The sequence below is a fragment of the Leptonychotes weddellii genome, chromosome 2, assembly GCF_054177405.1.
Source record: "Leptonychotes weddellii isolate Sample4059 chromosome 2, ASM5417740v2, whole genome shotgun sequence".
NCBI classification, from domain to species: Eukaryota; Metazoa; Chordata; class Mammalia; order Carnivora; family Phocidae; genus Leptonychotes; species Leptonychotes weddellii.
In genome coordinates, this window is record NC_138370.1 from 29,043,043 (window position 1) to 29,059,991 (window position 16,949).

The window sequence follows — 16,949 nt, forward strand, 5'->3', positions numbered from 1 at the left end:
GCAAGACTTCATTCTTTTTTATGGCTGAGTAGTATTATATTATGTATGTATACCACCTCTTCTCTATCCATTCATTTATTGATGGACACTTGGGCTGTTTCCATAATTTGTCTATTGTTGATAATGCTGCTATAAACATTGGGGTCCAGGGTGGTGCGGTCAGTTGAGCGCCCAGTTCTTGGTTTTGGTTCCAGTTGTGATCTCGGGGTGGTGGGATTGAGCCCCACGTTGGGTTCTGTGCACAGTGCAGAGTCTTCTTGAGACTCTCCCTCCCTCTCCCCCTCCTCCCGCTACTTCCTCGCTCTCTCAAATAAATCTTAAAAAAAAATCAGGGTACATGTATCCCTTTGAATTAATGGTTTTTTTTTTTTTTTTTTTAGAGAACGTGCATGGGGGTGAGGAGAATGGTGAGGGGGAGGCGCAGAAGAGAAGCAGAGGGAGAGAGAGAATCTTAAGCAGGCTCCACGCCTAGCTTGGGCCGGCACAGGGCTCGATCTCACAACTATGAGATCATGACCTGAGCAGAAACCAGGAGTCAGGTGCTTAACTGAGCCACCCAGGTGCCCCTGAATTAGTGTTTTTGTATTCTTTGGGTAAATAACTAGTAGTGCAATCGCTAGATCGTAGGGTAGGTTTTTTTTTTTTTTTTTTTAGTGATTATACTGATTTTATTACTTTTACTAAGCCATTTTCTTTTCTTCACACTCAATGCAAAGAAATAAAACAATATAAAGAAAAATACGTCCTCATTCACAATAAAAAGGGTCTGCTTCATTCTGCAGGACTGGGCGTTTTATATAATAGGGAGCACTTAATGGCTCAAGTGGATCAAAGTACCATTTTGATTCTGTCCCACTGAATAGAATCTCATGCATATTTGGTGACTGGACTAACTTCATGGGAGCTGTGATGTATTGAACCATTTCTGTGGTATCCCCAGATCTCACTAAATAAGAAAAGACTCCACATAAGAAAAAATAACAATCTGTCCATAACTTATATCTATAGACTCTTTGGTATAAAGTGGGAAAAGAGGCCCTTTCTGGAGTATGTGGATACAAGTATTTTTGTGGTCTCAAGATTGCTGGATTGATATTGTTTCACTGTAATGAAAATAAGGTGTATATCAACACCACTGCCAGATTAAGGAACTTCCACAGCTTGTCTCAGTTCTTCAAATAACGGAGCGAGTTCCTTTTCTAGTCTGACAGTGAGTCCTGTACTGGCATTACTGCTGGCTATGAAACTCACCACCAGAGGTAAATGATTGGATTGAACGACGTGGTAGGTATTATAGTAACAGATGATACTCTTATTTTTTGAAAGTCCAAGTTTGCTCCATTGGTTTGTTGCAAGGGCAAAAGCAGATAAGAAACCAAGTCGGAAAGCATGCTCTGGAGCACTGTCATTGCCGCTTTAATAACAGGTGTTCTGTGTGACCCAACAATAGCATGGAGCCCTTCAACACTGGGCAATTTTTTTTTCATTGTGGTTTTTATTTTCTTTTTATTAACATATAACACACTGTTTGTTTCAGAGGTACAGGTCTGTGGACAGTGGGTAATTTTTTATACAGGAATTGCTTTAGGTCATCTGCCATGATGAACATGATGAACCCCTTCATCCCGCAGGATCAGTCTCCATTCCTGGCTTTTTGGGCTGCTGTGTTCTCTTAGCCCTAAACTCAGGGACAGCTTCAAAGATGGTCTTCATCTTAGGGTAGTTCTAGTTTTAACTTTTTGAGGAATTCCATACTGTTTTCCAGAGTGGCTGCACCAGTTTGCATACCTACCAACAGTCCAGGAGGGTTCCCCTTTCTCCACATCCTTGTGAAAAAGGCATTCTTTAGGGGCACCTGGGTGGCTCAGTTGATTAAGTGCCTGCCTTCGGCTCAGGTTATGATCCCAGGGTCCTGGGATCAAGTGCTGCATCTGGCTCCCCGCTCAGCGAGGAGTCTGCTTCTCCGTCCGCCTGCCGCTCCCCCTGCTTGTGCTCTGTCGCTCTCTCTCTAACAAATAAATAAAATCTTAAAAACACTAGAAGGCATTCTTTAGAGATTTCTGAGTGTGCAGTACAGTCACATGGTTCACCATGCAAAGAAAGACAAATAATGAAAGCCTCTCTTCCATTTTGTTCCCTGCTAACTACCTTCTCCATATGCAAGTAACATGCATTTCTTGAAATTTTTTCTAGAGGTCTATTTTATGCATACATAACACAGGTGTGAGTGTGTGAATATATTATTTCTCTCTTTTAACAAGTATAGATAGTATCATATTATAGGCATTGTTCTGTAACTTGCTTTTTCTACTAGCAAGTCTTGGAGTTTTTTGCTTGTTGTATATAAAGAGTTCATTCTTTTATAGCTTTAGTATTCTACTGTATCAGTGTACCATAATTTCTTTAACTAGTCCTGTACTAATGGGTTACTTTAGATTTCTGTCCTCTTGCTCTTTATACACCTTGTTCATATTTTACCTATTCATGAATGTATCTGTAAATACTTAGAATTGGAATTGCTGGCATAAAGAATACATGGATTTGTAATATTTGATAATTATTGCCAAATAGAAGTTGTACCTTTTTGTACTCCCACCAGGAATGTATGGGAGTGTCTTGTTTCCCCACAGCTTTTCCAGCATAGTTTTTAAAAATTCTTTTTAATTTATTTTTTTATTTTAAAAATTTTTATTTTTTAAAATTCAAGTTTTATTAACATACAGTGTCATATTAGTTTCAGGTGTTCCATATAATGATTTTCCACGTTCCATATATTTTTGTGGAAATATTTTTTTCATTTTTAGATTACTTTTTTTATTAACATATAATGTATTATTTGTTTCAGGGGTACAGGTCTGTGATTCATCAGTCCCACACAATACACAGCGCTCACCACAACTGATACACCCTCCCCAGCGTCCATCACCCAGCCACCCCATCCCTCCCACCCCTGTCCACTCCAGCAACCCTCAGTTTGTTTCCTGAGATTAAGAGTCTCTTGTGGTTTGTCTCCCTCTCTGGTTTCATCTTGTTTCATTTTTTCCTCTCTTCCCCTATGATCCTCTGCCTTGTTTCTTAAATTCCTCGTATCAGTGAGATCATATAATTGTCTTTCTTATTTTGCTTAGCATAATACCCTCTAGTTCCATCCACGTTGTTGTAAATGGCAAGATTTCATTTTTTTGATGGCTGCATAATATTGCATTATACACATCACATTTTTTTTATCCATTCATCTGTCAATGGACATCTGGGCTTTTTCCATAGTTTGGCTATTGTGGACATTGCTGCTATGAACATTGGGGTGCTGCACGTACCCCTTCGGATCATTACATTTCTATCTTTTTTTTTAAAAGACTTTATTAATTTATTTGACAGAGAGATAGCAGAAGTAGGCAGAGGGAGACGGAGAAGCAGGTTCCAAGCCGAGCAGGGAGCTGGACGCGGGGCTCAATCCCAGGACCCCAGGATCATGACCCGAGCCTAAGGCAGCCGCTTAACCAACTGAGCCACCCAGGCACCCCACTACATTTGTTTCTTTAGGGTAAATACCCAGTAGTGTAATTGCTGGGTCATAGGGTAGCTCTATTTTCAACTTTTTGATGAACCTCCATACTATTTTCCAGAATGGCTGCACCAGCTTGCATTCCCACCAACAGTGTAGGAGGATTCCCCTTTCTCTGCATCCTCGCCAACATCTGTCGTTTCCTGACTTGTTAATTTTAGGCATTATGACTGGTGTGAGGTCATATCTCATTGTGGTTTTGATTTGAATTTCCCTGATGGCTAGTGATGTTGAGCACTTTTTCATGTGTCTGTTGGTCATTTGGATGTCTTCTTCGCAGAAATGTCTGTTCATGTCTTCTGCCCATTTCTTGATTGGATTATTTGTTCCTTGGGTGTTGAGTTTGATAAAATCTTTTTTTAAAATTTTTTTATTATTTATTATTATTGTTTTTTGAAGATTTTATTTATTTGACAGAGAGAGAGACAGCTAGAGAGGGAACACAAGCATGGGGAGCAGGAGAGGGAGAAGCAGGCTCCTGGCTGAGCAGGGAGCCCTGTGCGGGGCTCGATCCCAGGACCCTGGGATCATGACCTGAGCTGAAGGCAAGCGCTTAACGACTGAGCCACCCAGGCGCCCCCCCTTTTTTTCTTAAAGAGTGATGTATTTGAGAAAGAGAGCAGGGGAGGGGCAGACGGAGAGGAAGAGAATCTCAAGCAGACCCACTGACCCTGACATGGGGCTCGGTCTCATGACCCTGAGATCACGACCTGAGCCCAAACCAAGAGTAAGACACTTAGCCGACTGAGCCACCTGGGCACCCCCCCCTTTTTTTTAAGATTTTATTCATTCATTCATTTATTTATTTAGAGTGTGTGCAAGCCGGGGGGAGGGGTGGAGGAGCAGAGGGAGAGGACAGAGAGAATCTCAAGCAGACTCTGCTGAGCACAGAGCCCAATGCAGGGCTCGATCTCATGACCCTGAGATCATGACCTGAGCCAAAACCAAGAGTGGGACACTTAACCGACTGAGCCACCCAGGCGCCCCGCCATCTATACACCTTCTTTGGTGAACTGTCTGTTCAAATCTTTTGCCTTTTAAAAAATAATAGATTATCTTATTAAGTTGCCAGAATTCTTTCTATATTATAGTTACAAGTCCTTTTCAGATACATGTTTTTTCCTCAAAATATGGTTTTTCGTTTTTCCAGCAGAATGTTTTGAAGAGCAAAAGTTTTTGACTTTGATGTAGTCCAATTTATTGACATTTGTGCCTTTTTAACATATTTAAGATATCTTTGCCAAGCCCAAAGCCATTAAAATATTACCTGTACTCTAGAAATTACATCATTTTAGCTTTTATATTTAGGTCTGTGATCCATTTTCATTAATTTTTTAATATGGTGTGAGGTAAGGATTGAAGTTCATTGGTTTGCATGTGGCTATCTAGTTGTTGTAGCAACATTTGTTGAAAAGTTTATTCAGATGGAGAAATCATTGAATTGTCTTGGGTCTATTTTGTTCCATTGGTCGATTTCTCTTTATGCCAGTGAAACAGTCTTGATTACTGTAGCTTCAGAATAAATCTTGAAATCAGGTATTGTGAGTCATCCAACTTTATTCTTCTTTAAAATTATTTTAGCTATTGTCGGTTCTTTGCATTTCCACGTTTTAGATTGAGCTTGTTAATGTCAACCAAAAAGCTTTCTGAGATTTTGATTGTGATCGCAAATATTTTATCTACAGATCAATTTGGGGAGAATTGACATCTGAATAATAGAGTCTTCTGAGCCACAAACACAGTATCTCTAAGTGTATTTTGGTCTTTAATTTCCCTCAGCAATGTTTTGTAGTTTTCAGTGTATGTATTTTGTATGCTGTAGTGTTTTTGTTTTTTTTTTTTAATTTTGCTTATTTATTCATGAGAGATCACATGAACACGTGAGCAGGGGGAAGGAGAAGAGGGAGAGGGAGAAGCAGGCAACCTGCCAAGCAGGGAGCCCAATGTGGGGCTCGATCCCAGGACCCTGGATCATGACCTGAGCCGAAAGCAGATGCCCAGCTGACTGAGCAACCCAGGTGCCCCACGCTATAGTTTTTAAATTACATTCGTCGTATGCTCCTTTTTCTCTTCAGATCAATCTTTTGCCTTTTATTTAAAAAAAAAAATTGCATTCCTCCAGTTATGAGTAAGATTGAGCATCTTGACATATATTTAAGGACCATTTTTATTTCCTTTTCTGGCAGTTATTTATATTCTTTATTCTCTTTTATATTGAAATGTTTTTTGTTGTTGTTGATTGTCTGTGATGAGTTGCAAATGCCTTTTCCCCAGTTTGTCTTTGACATTGCAAACATTGGTTTCTGCTAAGTAGAAAAGATTGATTCATATTTGTTGATTTTTCCTTTCTGGTTTCTAGAATATGGGTCATACTTACATCTTCCTTATCCTCCGAAGAATTCCTTACCACAGTTTATTCTGATATTTTATGGTTTCATTTTTACATGTGAATGTTTGATTCACTTTGGATTTATTCTAGTAACAGGTATAGATTGGTTCAGGTCATTTTCCAGATGGCTATCCATTTGTCACAACACCGTTTGTTCTCTGTATATGAGTCTGGTTTGAGAGTCTCACTTTATTAAATTCCTATATAGATTTAGGACTATTTCTGAACTTCCTCTTTTTTTCTGTTGATCTGTTTATTTATGCACCAGGATCACACCATTTTAACATCTGGTTTAGCTAATGCCCCTTCACTGGCATAGGAGGAATTTCTTAACCTTAAGTCTGTATGGGGTTTTTAGGGGATAGAAAAAGCATATGAATCCAATGAAATTTTATTTATAATATTTATATATATATTTAAATTACGTTCCTCGTGTGCTAAAGTATTAAAAATATATTTTATTATAATATATATATAAAATTTTTTCTGGAGAGAAATCCATTGGTTTCATTAGATTCTCAAGTAGATACATGATTCAAAAAATGTTAAACCATGGATTTAGAGAAATGTTCGAGCTATATGTCCTTAAGGCAGTCCTTCATGATGTTTTTTTTATAATCAAATTTCTTTATGAACTGGATGTAAGTAATTGCTTGGGCACACACAGAATAATATCTGGAAGATGCATGAGAAGTTGATAACATTGATTGTCAGAAGATGGGAACTGGTGGTTAAGAAACAGAGGTGGAAGGGAAACTTCATTATTACACTCTTTCATATCTTGAATTTTGAACCATATGATTGTATTATCTTTTTAAAAAGGTGAATAACATTTAAAAAATTAAGGTGACCAACTGGATGGCTCTTCCGTATTGTTCCAAGAATGAGCTCTGTGGAAAGGGAACAGTTCTTGGTTGGTCATTTCCTACTAGTTGTTTTGTATTACCAGACATAATGTTGGACTTTTTTTTTTAAATTGTAGTGGACATACAATGTGATATTAGTTTCAGGTGAATCACTGCATAGTGAATTGACAGTTCTTTACATTACTCAGTGCTCACCATGATGTGTAGTCACCATACATTATTACAATATTACCGACTGTATTCCCTGTGCTGTACTTTTCATCTCCATGACTTACTTATTTTATAACTGGAAGTTCGTACCTCTTAATCCCCCTCACTTATTTCACCCATCCCCCCACCCCTCTCCCTTCTGGCAACCACGTTTGTTCTCTGTATATACGGGTCTGGTTTTTGTTCATTTGTTTTGTTTTTTAGATTCCACATATAAGTGAAATCATATGGTATTTGTCTCTTACTTCACTTAGCATCCTCTAAGGACCATCCATATTGTGGCAAATGGCAAGATTTCATTATTCTTTATGGCTGAGTTATAGTCCACTGTAAAATGAACTTTTGCAAAAATGAACTTGAAGGTGGTTGTGTAGATTATATGAGATAGTAGATATAAAACCTCTAGTATAAAAGTTAGTTTCTTCTTTTTACAACCTAAGTTTTCCTCTTTACAGGGAGTCTGAAGATACAGTATTGCTGGTCCTCAAAGAAATCTACCAAACCCAGGGCATCTTCCTTGATCAGCCTTTACAGTAAAAATGAATCGTGTGGCTGCTTAATGTAAGTTTTTAAATGTCACGGGTGCAGCATATTTCCTACATATTAACATGTTATGAGGAACAGTGTAGCCTTGAGCTCTTCATAAATGTACTTTTCTGTTGCCTGTCACCAAGATCTAGGTTATTATTTTTAGAGGGACTCTGGTTAAAATTGCTGAAGGAAAAGTGCAATAGCCCATTTAGAGAAAGTTCGTGTGTGTGTGTTTTTGCAAGTGACTTGGTCCAGTAGCACCTGTCATTTTTTAGGATCTGAACTCAGAATCTAAATAGTTCTGATCATCTAAGAGTTACCATTGGCACCAGTAACGATCTTAATGACGAACAGCCCATCCTGAGATTTGAGTTCCTCTGCCTTTTATTTTTTAATTTTTTTAATTTTGAAGATTTTATTTCTTTATTGGAGAGATACAGAGAGAGCTAGCGAGCACAAGTCGGGGAGAAGGAGAAGCAGACTCCCCACAGAGCAGGGAGCCCGATGCGGGGCTTGATCCCAGGACCCTGGGATCATGACCGGAGCCGAAGGCAGACGCTTAATGGCTGAGCCACCCAGGCACCCCTCCTCCACCTTTTAGATGTGTAACTAGAAAGTTCTTGCATTAGACTCCGGCATTCTGGCTGGTTGCCTTCCAGTTGTGACTGCATTGTGACCTCTGTTCCACTCTTCCCTAGACGGACACTGAAGGATCCTCCCCCAGAAAATGCACCTGCTTGTTGCTGCCGTTTCCCTCTCCTCAGCTGCATCATTTCCTGCATGTTGCCTGCCACTTATTTACCACCGGGGTCTTTGGAAGATAATCTTGTTATCTCGGAAGTGAGTGAAAAAACAAAGGGAAGACCCTATTACTTTTTACCACTGGCTTTATAGAAGCACTCGCCACTCTTCATAGTGGGGGTTGTTTGCATCTTTAATTCCAGATGATAGGTGCCATCCTTTATTGCTTATTACTTGAGATAGTATAAAGTCTGTTTTGAGTTTATTTTGGCTTGGTAGAAATTTTTCTAGGAAATTATTGCTTTAGAAAATGTTCTAGTTTGGAGCAGGCTCCAGAGATTCAGAAGGCATTTTGGGGTACACTCATCTCTCATTGGTGTTCTCTGTATTTGAAGGCTAAGTGGGTGTGAAAAAGATTGTTGGGCACCTTCCTTTGAGCCAGCTTTTCTTTCCTACAAGTCCTGTGTGAGGGACTGAAATGTAGCTTACAGAGAGTATTGTTTACTCTCTACAGCTGACAGTTGATGGCAAGGAATCACTGATGCTATTCATTGTTTTCCGAGCTGTTCGAGCTGCTTTCAGAGTTTACAGTGGATAGTTTAGTTCACATTAGGTGCATCTTTATAAAGCAAAGATATTATATATCCTAGACCTGTCCTTTCGTATCATGCTCAAATGGGGAGACTCTCAATGAAATCTGACTTAGTTGATAGTAGCTTCTGTTCTTGAGGGCAAAGTTATAAAGGCTGGCAAACCTGAAATCACACAACCTTGACCGGCTGCTTTGGTTATGAATAAAATCTTTCAGTAGTACATTTTTTTTTTTTTAAGATTTTATTTATTTATTTGAGAGAGAGAGAATGAGAGAGAGCACATGAGAGGGGGGAGGGTCAGAGGGAGAAGCAGACTCCCCGCCAAGCAGGGAGCCCGATGCGGGACTCGATCCAGGGACTCCAGGATCATGACCTGAGCCGAAGGCAGTCGCTTAACCAACTGAGCCACCCAGGCGCCCTCAGTAGTACATTTAAGGTGAAATAGAATTTGTGTGAGTCAACCACCATATCCACTTGGGTGAAGGCAGTATTGTGTGTCCTCTTTGAAAACATTTTGTAAACACCATTGCCTGCTTAGGTACCCATAATCCAGAAAGCTTATTTAACAGCCCCATGGCACAGGCCGTGTTGGCTGGGCAGGTGGCTTTGGCTGGGGGACAGGCTTCCTATTCTGAAAGAAAAACCTATGCCTGTAGGAGCGGAGGAACAGCCAGTGCGGAGTCCACGTCAGAACGTGCAAAGTGAGGTGTACCTTGAAGATGGGTGCATACAGATTGATTTTTTCCAGGGCATCTGCTCACCACTGCGCTGTATTTTCTTTCTCATTGGTCAGAGTTTGTCACTCACTTTGCAGTTCTCTTTGTGATAGTCCTTTACCCTCCACTCCGACTCCCATAGGCCTCTCTGTTTATAGAGTGGCAGAGGCAGGCAAGCTGTGTTTTGTTTTTATAAAAAATGATTTGTAAATATATCATGGTATCCAGTGCATTGGCATTTAACACTCACTTAAGCCATCCCTTTGACAGCAGTGGTCTCTCTCCCTTTCCAGAGAGAAAAGGAAAGGGAAGGTTAATCACCGTCACCCTAGAGATGGCAGAGGTAAGGCTGGGGTACAGGACCCATGGCTGGCCTTTACTTGTCCATCTGCTTATAGACTAATGCTAAGCCACTAAGAAGTGTCAGATATATGGAATAGTTTTATATTCTTTACTATATAAACTGAGTTTGAAGTAAGGGTTACTGAGAATTAAGTAGCATTCAATTATATTTTAAAGGGGAAACTTTTGTCAAGTTGTTGTCTTCAAATTTAAATTTATTCTTCATATTAGCAGAATAGATACTATTTAAGAGTAAACCAAAGGACAAGCAAGAATGAGTCCCTGTAACCAAAGATGAACAGCATAACCCTGGACACCTAGATAAACCACTGTTGGTACTAAGAAATGTTTTCTGATGGTGAGGGGCAGGCAACTGTAAAGGAGCTTTATATCTTGTCTCTCCGCCTGTGGTATCATGGTTGTATAGTACACAGGATAGTAAGTTTGAGTTAAATTCTTAGTTGTATATTATTTGCACTACTTCAGTTGTATCATGTGCAATCTCTTGACCAAGCCTGTTTTTAAACTCTGTAGAGTATCATTTTATACATATTCCCTGTTACAGAATTTGTATTGCTTAGCTCAGCAAGAGATTGTCTGCATGGAAAGATTAATAGCACTGATTAGCTTTCTGATATTTTGCACTTTTTGAAATGTTTGTTTTTTACATGATTCTATTTAAAAGTTTACGAAATACTGAAATAAAACCATATTGACCCAGTTGCCTACTTTTACCTGGTTCGATCCATAATAGAGAAGAATAATACAATAACCATTTTCTTCCCCTTTATGTTATTAAACAAATTAAGAAAATAAAAGTTTGGGGCAAAGAACTATTATTTAAGTTCTTTTCCCTTGACTGGTGTTTTCATTATCATAGGCAGATGTAGTTCAGAATTTAAAGCATGGCAATTACAAAGTCAATATTGAGACTGTTCTTCAATATTTACAGGTAATCAGCCTCCACTACAGCCAGTTAGATCACGTTATGTCAGATGGGGAAGCCAGTGTTTTTCTTTGGAAATGTTCCAGCTCTCGAACGGTACTCTACGTACCAAAAACACCCATGTTCACCATTTTTGACTGTCACATTTATTGAAGGAAAAAGATACATTGAAAATATAGAAAGTATGATCGCAAAGAGCAGGGCAGTTGTAGGTCCTATAGCATCAGTTCTGATGATGTCCTGTAATTGTCCCTTATATCCCATTATGAAGAAGAGAGAAAAAGTTCATTCTGTCCTCCAGAGAACATGTGTAATTTTTTCCTGCCTTAGCCAGTTGCAGAGTTGATGCATTTGGGCAGATCTTCAGTCATGCATGGAGGGAAAGCAGCTCATGAACACAGTTCAGGAGTGTGGTTTCAATACTAGCAAGTGATGATTTCCACTTCATTTGTCCTTACCATTTGTAAAAAATTGTTTATTTAGTGATTCAATAAATTATGCCCACAGGATTCAAAATGGACAGCAGTATTTGGCTAGACTCAAATAAGATACATGTATAACGTGGTAAAGAAGCCACAACTGGACATTTTCCTACTTAAGGCTTGATGGAATCGTCACCAGAGAAAGTAAACAGAACCAAAATAATTTAGTTGGTCATGCCTTGGGTTTTAAGATTTTGAGCTATGGAAAATGGAAATTTAACTCTGGGTTCTAAGGGTTCTAGGATATGTAAAGGTTTCTTTGCGAAAGATCCTTCCAAGAATGACATTTAAATTAAATGTAAAATGCTGTAGCTCTTGGGATACCAATCTGGTGGACTACTGGAAGATTTCTTTATCAGAATGTGTGGCACAGAGTTGTGAAAAAGAACCCTGAACCCTGACTCATGACAAATCCATGTGAGCAAAACTGCATAAACATACGGAGACAGAATGAAGTGCTCACCTGTATCTCTTAAGAGTAAAAAGGTCAGACTTTCTTGTCTTGCGCAGTTAAGAGGGGCTGATTCACCTCATCTCCACTGAGGTAGTTCTAGTTTCTAAATACTAAAATGATAAGGGTCACCAGGCTTCTGTGCCATGGGCAGTGCAAGGCTGTCCTGAAACGGTTTATGGCATTCTGCATCCGTCAGAGGAGGATAATACTGCCTGTAGCAGACATAGGCAAATGTCAGGCCAATCATGGCTCCAACCAGTACATCTAAAAGAGAGGAGATAAGGTCTTTTCTTAATCACTGGACTCTCAAATCATGTTAAAACACCACACATTACTGGCATACCGATATTGAGGGTTCGATTCCAGATCACTGCCAATAAAGCGAGTATCTCAATAAAGTAAGTCAAATGAATTTTTCGGTTTCCCAGTGCATATAAAAGTTATGCTAACACTATCCTGTAGTCTCTTAAAGTGTACAATAGCACTAGATCTAAAAAAAAGTATATACCTTAATTTAAAAATACTTTACTGCTAAAAAATGCTAACCATCATCTGAGTTTTCGGCAAGTCATAATCACTGATCACAGATCACTATAACAAATATAATGAAAAGGTTTAAAACACTGCAAGAGTTACCAAAGTATGACGGAGACAGGTGAGCAAATGCTGTTGGAAAAATAGTGCCGACAGACCTGCTTAGCGTAGGGTTGCTAGAACCTTCCACTGGCAAGAGACACAGCTCTCTGTGAAGTGCAGTACAATGGGGGACGCCTCTATAGAGAACTTGGCCCTCCAGGTTACTCTACTTGTTTGGGTGCAAAAAACCTCAATTTCACATTTATCATATAGTTAAAAGGATTATCATCAGGTTCTTTCCTAAACAAGTTAAAATACATCTTTGGGGGCGCCTGGGTGGCTGAGGTCATGATCCCAGGTTCCAGGGACACCCCCCGCATCGGGCTCCTTGCTCAGTGCGGAGCCTGCTTACTCCCTCTGCCTTTGTGCCTCTCCCCCACTCGTGCCCACTCTCTCTCTCTCTCAAAGTTTAAAAAAAACCCACATCTTTAAGTAAATATAAGCCTTTTTCCGAGGATACGCTAGATTGAATTTTTTTTTAATTCAACTAGGCAACATAGAGTACATCATTAGTTTCAGAGGTAGAGTTCACTTATTCATCAGTTGCATATAACGCCCAGTGCTTATCACATCACGTGCCCTCTTTAATGCCCATCACCCAATTACCCCATTCCCCCACCCACCTCCCACTAGAGTGGATTTTTTAAAAATTCAAGATAACAAAGTTTCACTTACTGCTATTAACCCCTTTTTCACCATGTAAAGAGTTTTAGAGAAAGCAAAAAACTGTCCAGGAGTTGCCCTTCTTTGCAAAAAATTAGCTTATTCTTAAAAACAGGGCTCCTAAGGACTTCCGGGCAATACTATCAGCTTTTTTTGAATTACGGGTTTTCCGTGAAGATACTCTGTAATTTGGATGTTTTACTATATCATTCGACTTAAATTTCTTTGGTTTAACTACAATTTTATGTTTTCTTGAACTTTGGTTTCTGAACAAAAATCTCATGAGAACGAGCTTGATTTTTTTTTACAAACTTGATTTTTATTTTAAGACAGTAAGTAAATTGATCTTTGTAAAAAATTTCTTAGAGAAAAAAAATTCTTAGAGAGTTTATTCTGAACTTAGGATGCTTCAAAATAATGGAAAAATTGGGACATTTCTCCTTGGTAATCTCTTTAAAAGGAAACTGCTTTCTCATCTTCCACACAGCTATACATACTCTTGGTTCAGAAACCCAGACTCATTTGTTTATTCATTTAACAGATACAGTCAGCGTCTCCTCTGTGCCAAATGCTAGGGATACAGTGGCAGGTGAAACATGCAGACTTGCATGGCAGGAACACCTTGCTTATTACCTTGCCAGTGATGCTTATAGTCACAGGTGCGGGACAGCGCGATCACAGATGCGAGGAGGAGAGGTGACAGAAAGGCACAGAACCTCCAAGACTTCCCACGGCCTTGTGGTGTGAAGCAATGTAACTTCCCTGCCAGGTAGAAGGAAGCGAAGGCCAGACCAGCAAATGCAACTAGAAGAGGGAAAACCTGTAAGTCTTACGTCTTTTAAAGGAAGCTCCCTCACTCATCTGCAACTAGGTGGCTGGGGGCATGAACATGTTTTATCCGTTTTTGGTACACTTGTGGTGTAGATCATCGACGAGGAGGACACAAAAGGAAAAATGAAGGACTTTACTGTGTGTCCCATAGGTAATAATACTGACCCTTAGGAATAGTGTTTGGAATACTGGCATTAAGACTTTGGGCAGGTTACTTCTTGATGCCTTAGTTTCCTGATGAATAAACAGGAATCATAAAAATAATAGTATCAACCTCTTTAGGCTATTATGGTACCAAAAGAGATAAGAATAAAAAAATGCTTTCCAAAGCACCTGCAATAAAGGTTAGTTAATATTTTTCTAACTAGTACCAGATTGCAGGATCTAGACAAATAATACAAGACTCATAAAATGTTCAAATCTCATGAAGGTAAACTACTTCCTCTGTCCTTGAATATTTACCCTAATACTTGAGGCTCAGGCTTGTGAAATCTTGGTGTTATTAAAGAAGGAGGGGATTCTCTAGTTTTTCGATACAAGAGCAAGAGTAGAGAGATGGCCCCATCCTCATAAGCTTCCTAAGCTAAATTCAGTGACCCCAAAAGGCACAGATGCTGAGTCCCTGTGGTATTCATACAGGAAGAATGTCCACTAGGGAAGCTCTTGCGGCCCTCATTCACCACGTCCTTCTCCCCTGTGCACGTCAAGTCGGACTGGGCTTGCCCATCGGGGAAGCAGCGGTAGAAGAAGTCTGGGCGTGGCCTGAAAAAATAAACATGGTCTCAACACAGATCACTTAACTCCAGAAATTATTTTTTGGTTGTATTAGATACTGTAATCCTGTTCACAGTTGGTCAGATTTAGTGTCGCAGGCAAAATAATGAAACTGGATTAGGATAGTCACCATTAAAAGAAAAACATGATTTCCAAGGTCCACATTTAAAGGGGGGGGGGCAGTCCAACACACGATAACTTTTTAGGGCAAAGAGCAAGCCACCCTGCAGCTTCAGGGGGTGTTCCAAAGGACACGGACCCCGCTGTGCTGGTCCGTGGGAACCGCTGTTCAGGGCAGCAAAGAGCCCAAGTGTCACCCGCAGGACAGCCATAGGGGAGGGAGGCCATGTTAGGTGAGAAGAGCAAGGTCAGACTGAGGATAGAGGACAGGGTGCGGTTAACCATCTCCTGCGGACTAGGCCGAGGCAGGCTCCGGGGCGTGGACTCTGGCCACTTACCTGCCCACTATCAGTTTTATTGTGTTGGTAAAGACACCATTCAGAGCCAGGGCAAGGCTGGCAGCTGGAACGCAAAGAAACTTCCTGTTAGTGCTTTCTGCCTAGGAGGACTTGCGCGGTCACGGTGCCATCAAGAGAGCAGCCAGGGTCTTTCTGAGACCGGAACGGGCAGGCTCCAGCCGGAGCAGAGCAGAAAAATCATTCTAGCCTTGAACGTGGTGGAGTACAGAGAGAGCTTCCGTACTAGGCTGGACACTAGGCTGGGGTACAAATCATCCAGCACATCGTTCACCTCGGAGGTTAACGATGTTCTCAGAGTGCCACTCTTCTCACGGGTGACAACACGGGTCCAGGGGAGATAGGACGCCTTGAGGAATGCACAACTCAGTGGCCTCCACACGCAGAGGTCACACCTCCAGTGGCCGAGATGACAGCACGGAGGAGCTAGAGACCAGCCCAGCCAGAGAGGGCTCGTTCTTACCCAGGCAGGCTTGTTTGCTGTCGGTCCCACCTGCCTTCTTGAGACATCTGGCCAGGAGGATCAGAGACAGTGGGGACAGAAATGCAATGACCTGAACCAGAAGATGGCAGACGTTAAAAAACCCAAACCCAGCCCCGGTAAAACCACGCGGCTAGTGGTTCAAGTAGCGCCTACAGGGAAGAGGGATGGGAGGCGACAGCGGAAGTCACAGGTCAGACCTAACGGGTCCCTGTCAATATGAGCAGCGGCCGTGTCTGCGGGGTAGTTGGGCACAGGGCAGCTCCACCAGCAAACGCCACCGCCATGGGCCGTTACTCTAAGGGCCAGGGTGCCTCAGGCCATCCTAAGGAGCAGAGCTCACGGAACGTGTCTCCGGAGCCCACACTGGCATCTTGCCCCTCTAAATTTGGATTTTAATCGTAAGGAAACAAAATGGCACCTCATCGAAGGGAGCAAGCAGTCCCCCACAAAGATCATGCCGGAGCCGGAAGGCCCACCTGCGCCCTAGCATCAAGCTCAGTACTAAGTATCAAGGGGCGGAAGGCAGGCTGGTTCTCCACGCACAAACATGGGCTTGGTAGGGAAATACTCGGCTTCCACATACGGATTCCGGTACAGCCACATCTCCTCGGGTTGGATCCGCCTCTGGAAGGGAGGAAGGAGCTCCGTTACCCTGGAGGGGAAACACAAATGCGCAGAGCACGTGCGTTAGCTTCCCGGGCCCGGCGGGGGCTGCCCGGCCGCCCGCCTCCTTCGCGTGGACAGCCCGCCCGCGCGCCGCTCCGGCCGGTCGGTGCGAGAAGGCGCCGGCCGCGGGCCGCTTACAGGAAGGCCGCGAACAGGGCGAGCCGCACGCCCAGCTCGGCGCCGAGGGCCGCCGCCGCCGCCGCCGCCGCCTTCCCCATCCTGCCGTCCGCCGCGGACAGACGCTGCGCTGACGTGGCAGCGGCGGGACGCGGGCCCGCCCCCGGGAGGGCTGTCCCCGGCGGCTCGGGGCGCGGGCTGGCGGGCGCCGGGGGAACTGCACCCGACGGGCGGGTTGGCGATCCGGGACGCGGGGAAGCGGGAGGCGCGGCTGCGCGCGGCCCGGCTTGCAAGCAGTGCCATTCCAGGGGCCGCCGACCCCGAGCTGGCGCCCGGGATGAAAGTGACGCACATCTCCCGCTCCCGCCCTTCGCTCCACAGCCTCCTACCACACCGAGCGAGCAGCAGCATTCTCCAAGGGCCTTCCCTCTGGGACACCACCACCAAACCCCACGTCTGTTTGCGGC

General features: G+C 42.3%; 2 protein-coding genes across 6 annotated transcripts in view; one reads left to right on the forward strand and one right to left on the reverse strand.

The window, feature by feature from the left end:
• Positions 1–10,681, forward strand: part of DDHD2 (DDHD domain containing 2) — a 28,820-nt gene extending 18,139 nt beyond the window's left edge. For both annotated transcript variants that reach the window (XM_081809288.1, XM_081809293.1), the window contains 2 exons: positions 7,486–7,591; positions 8,260–10,681. In XM_081809288.1, coding sequence (XP_081665414.1) covers positions 7,486–7,567 — 82 coding nt within the window. In that variant the 3' untranslated portion in view covers positions 7,568–7,591; positions 8,260–10,681. The remainder of the gene's footprint in view (positions 1–7,485; positions 7,592–8,259) is intronic.
• Positions 10,682–11,022: 341 nt separating this feature from the next.
• On the reverse strand, positions 11,023–16,619 carry PLPP5 (phospholipid phosphatase 5). 4 transcript variants are annotated; one of them, XM_006741437.3, is made up of 7 exons: positions 16,504–16,619; positions 16,243–16,351; positions 15,679–15,769; positions 15,198–15,261; positions 14,603–14,727; positions 13,768–13,938; positions 11,023–12,099 (listed from the first exon to the last, which is right to left on the reverse strand). In XM_006741437.3, the coding sequence occupies exons 1-7, from the start codon at positions 16,581–16,583 to the stop codon at positions 11,939–11,941; spliced, it is 801 nt and encodes a 266-aa protein (XP_006741500.2). In that variant the 5' UTR covers positions 16,584–16,619; the 3' UTR covers positions 11,023–11,938. The 4 variants fall into 4 exon arrangements, with proteins under 4 accessions (XP_006741500.2, XP_030892759.1, XP_030892758.2 ...); XM_031036899.2 differs by lacking the exon at positions 15,198–15,261 and having other exon boundaries at positions 16,283–16,351; positions 16,504–16,566; XM_031036898.2 differs by lacking the exons at positions 15,198–15,261; positions 15,679–15,769 and having other exon boundaries at positions 16,283–16,351.
• Between the last annotated feature and the right edge of the window lie 330 nt (positions 16,620–16,949).

What these genes read in the sequence shown, in the direction of transcription:
- PLPP5 (XM_006741437.3), bottom strand. Translation starts at nt 16,583, where the DNA reads ATGGGGAAGGCGGCGGCGGCGGCGGCGGCGGCCCTCGGCGCCGAGCTG. An exon ending in TCCCTACCAAGCCCATGTTT is followed by an intron (nt 15,770 to 16,242) that starts GTGCGTGGAGAA and finishes CTTCTGGTTCAG; the next exon opens with GTCATTGCATTTCTGTCCCC. An exon ending in CCCTAGTGGACATTCTTCCT is followed by an intron (nt 13,939 to 14,602) that starts GTATGAATACCA and finishes TCCCTCTTCTAG; the next exon opens with TTGCATTTGCTGGTCTGGCC.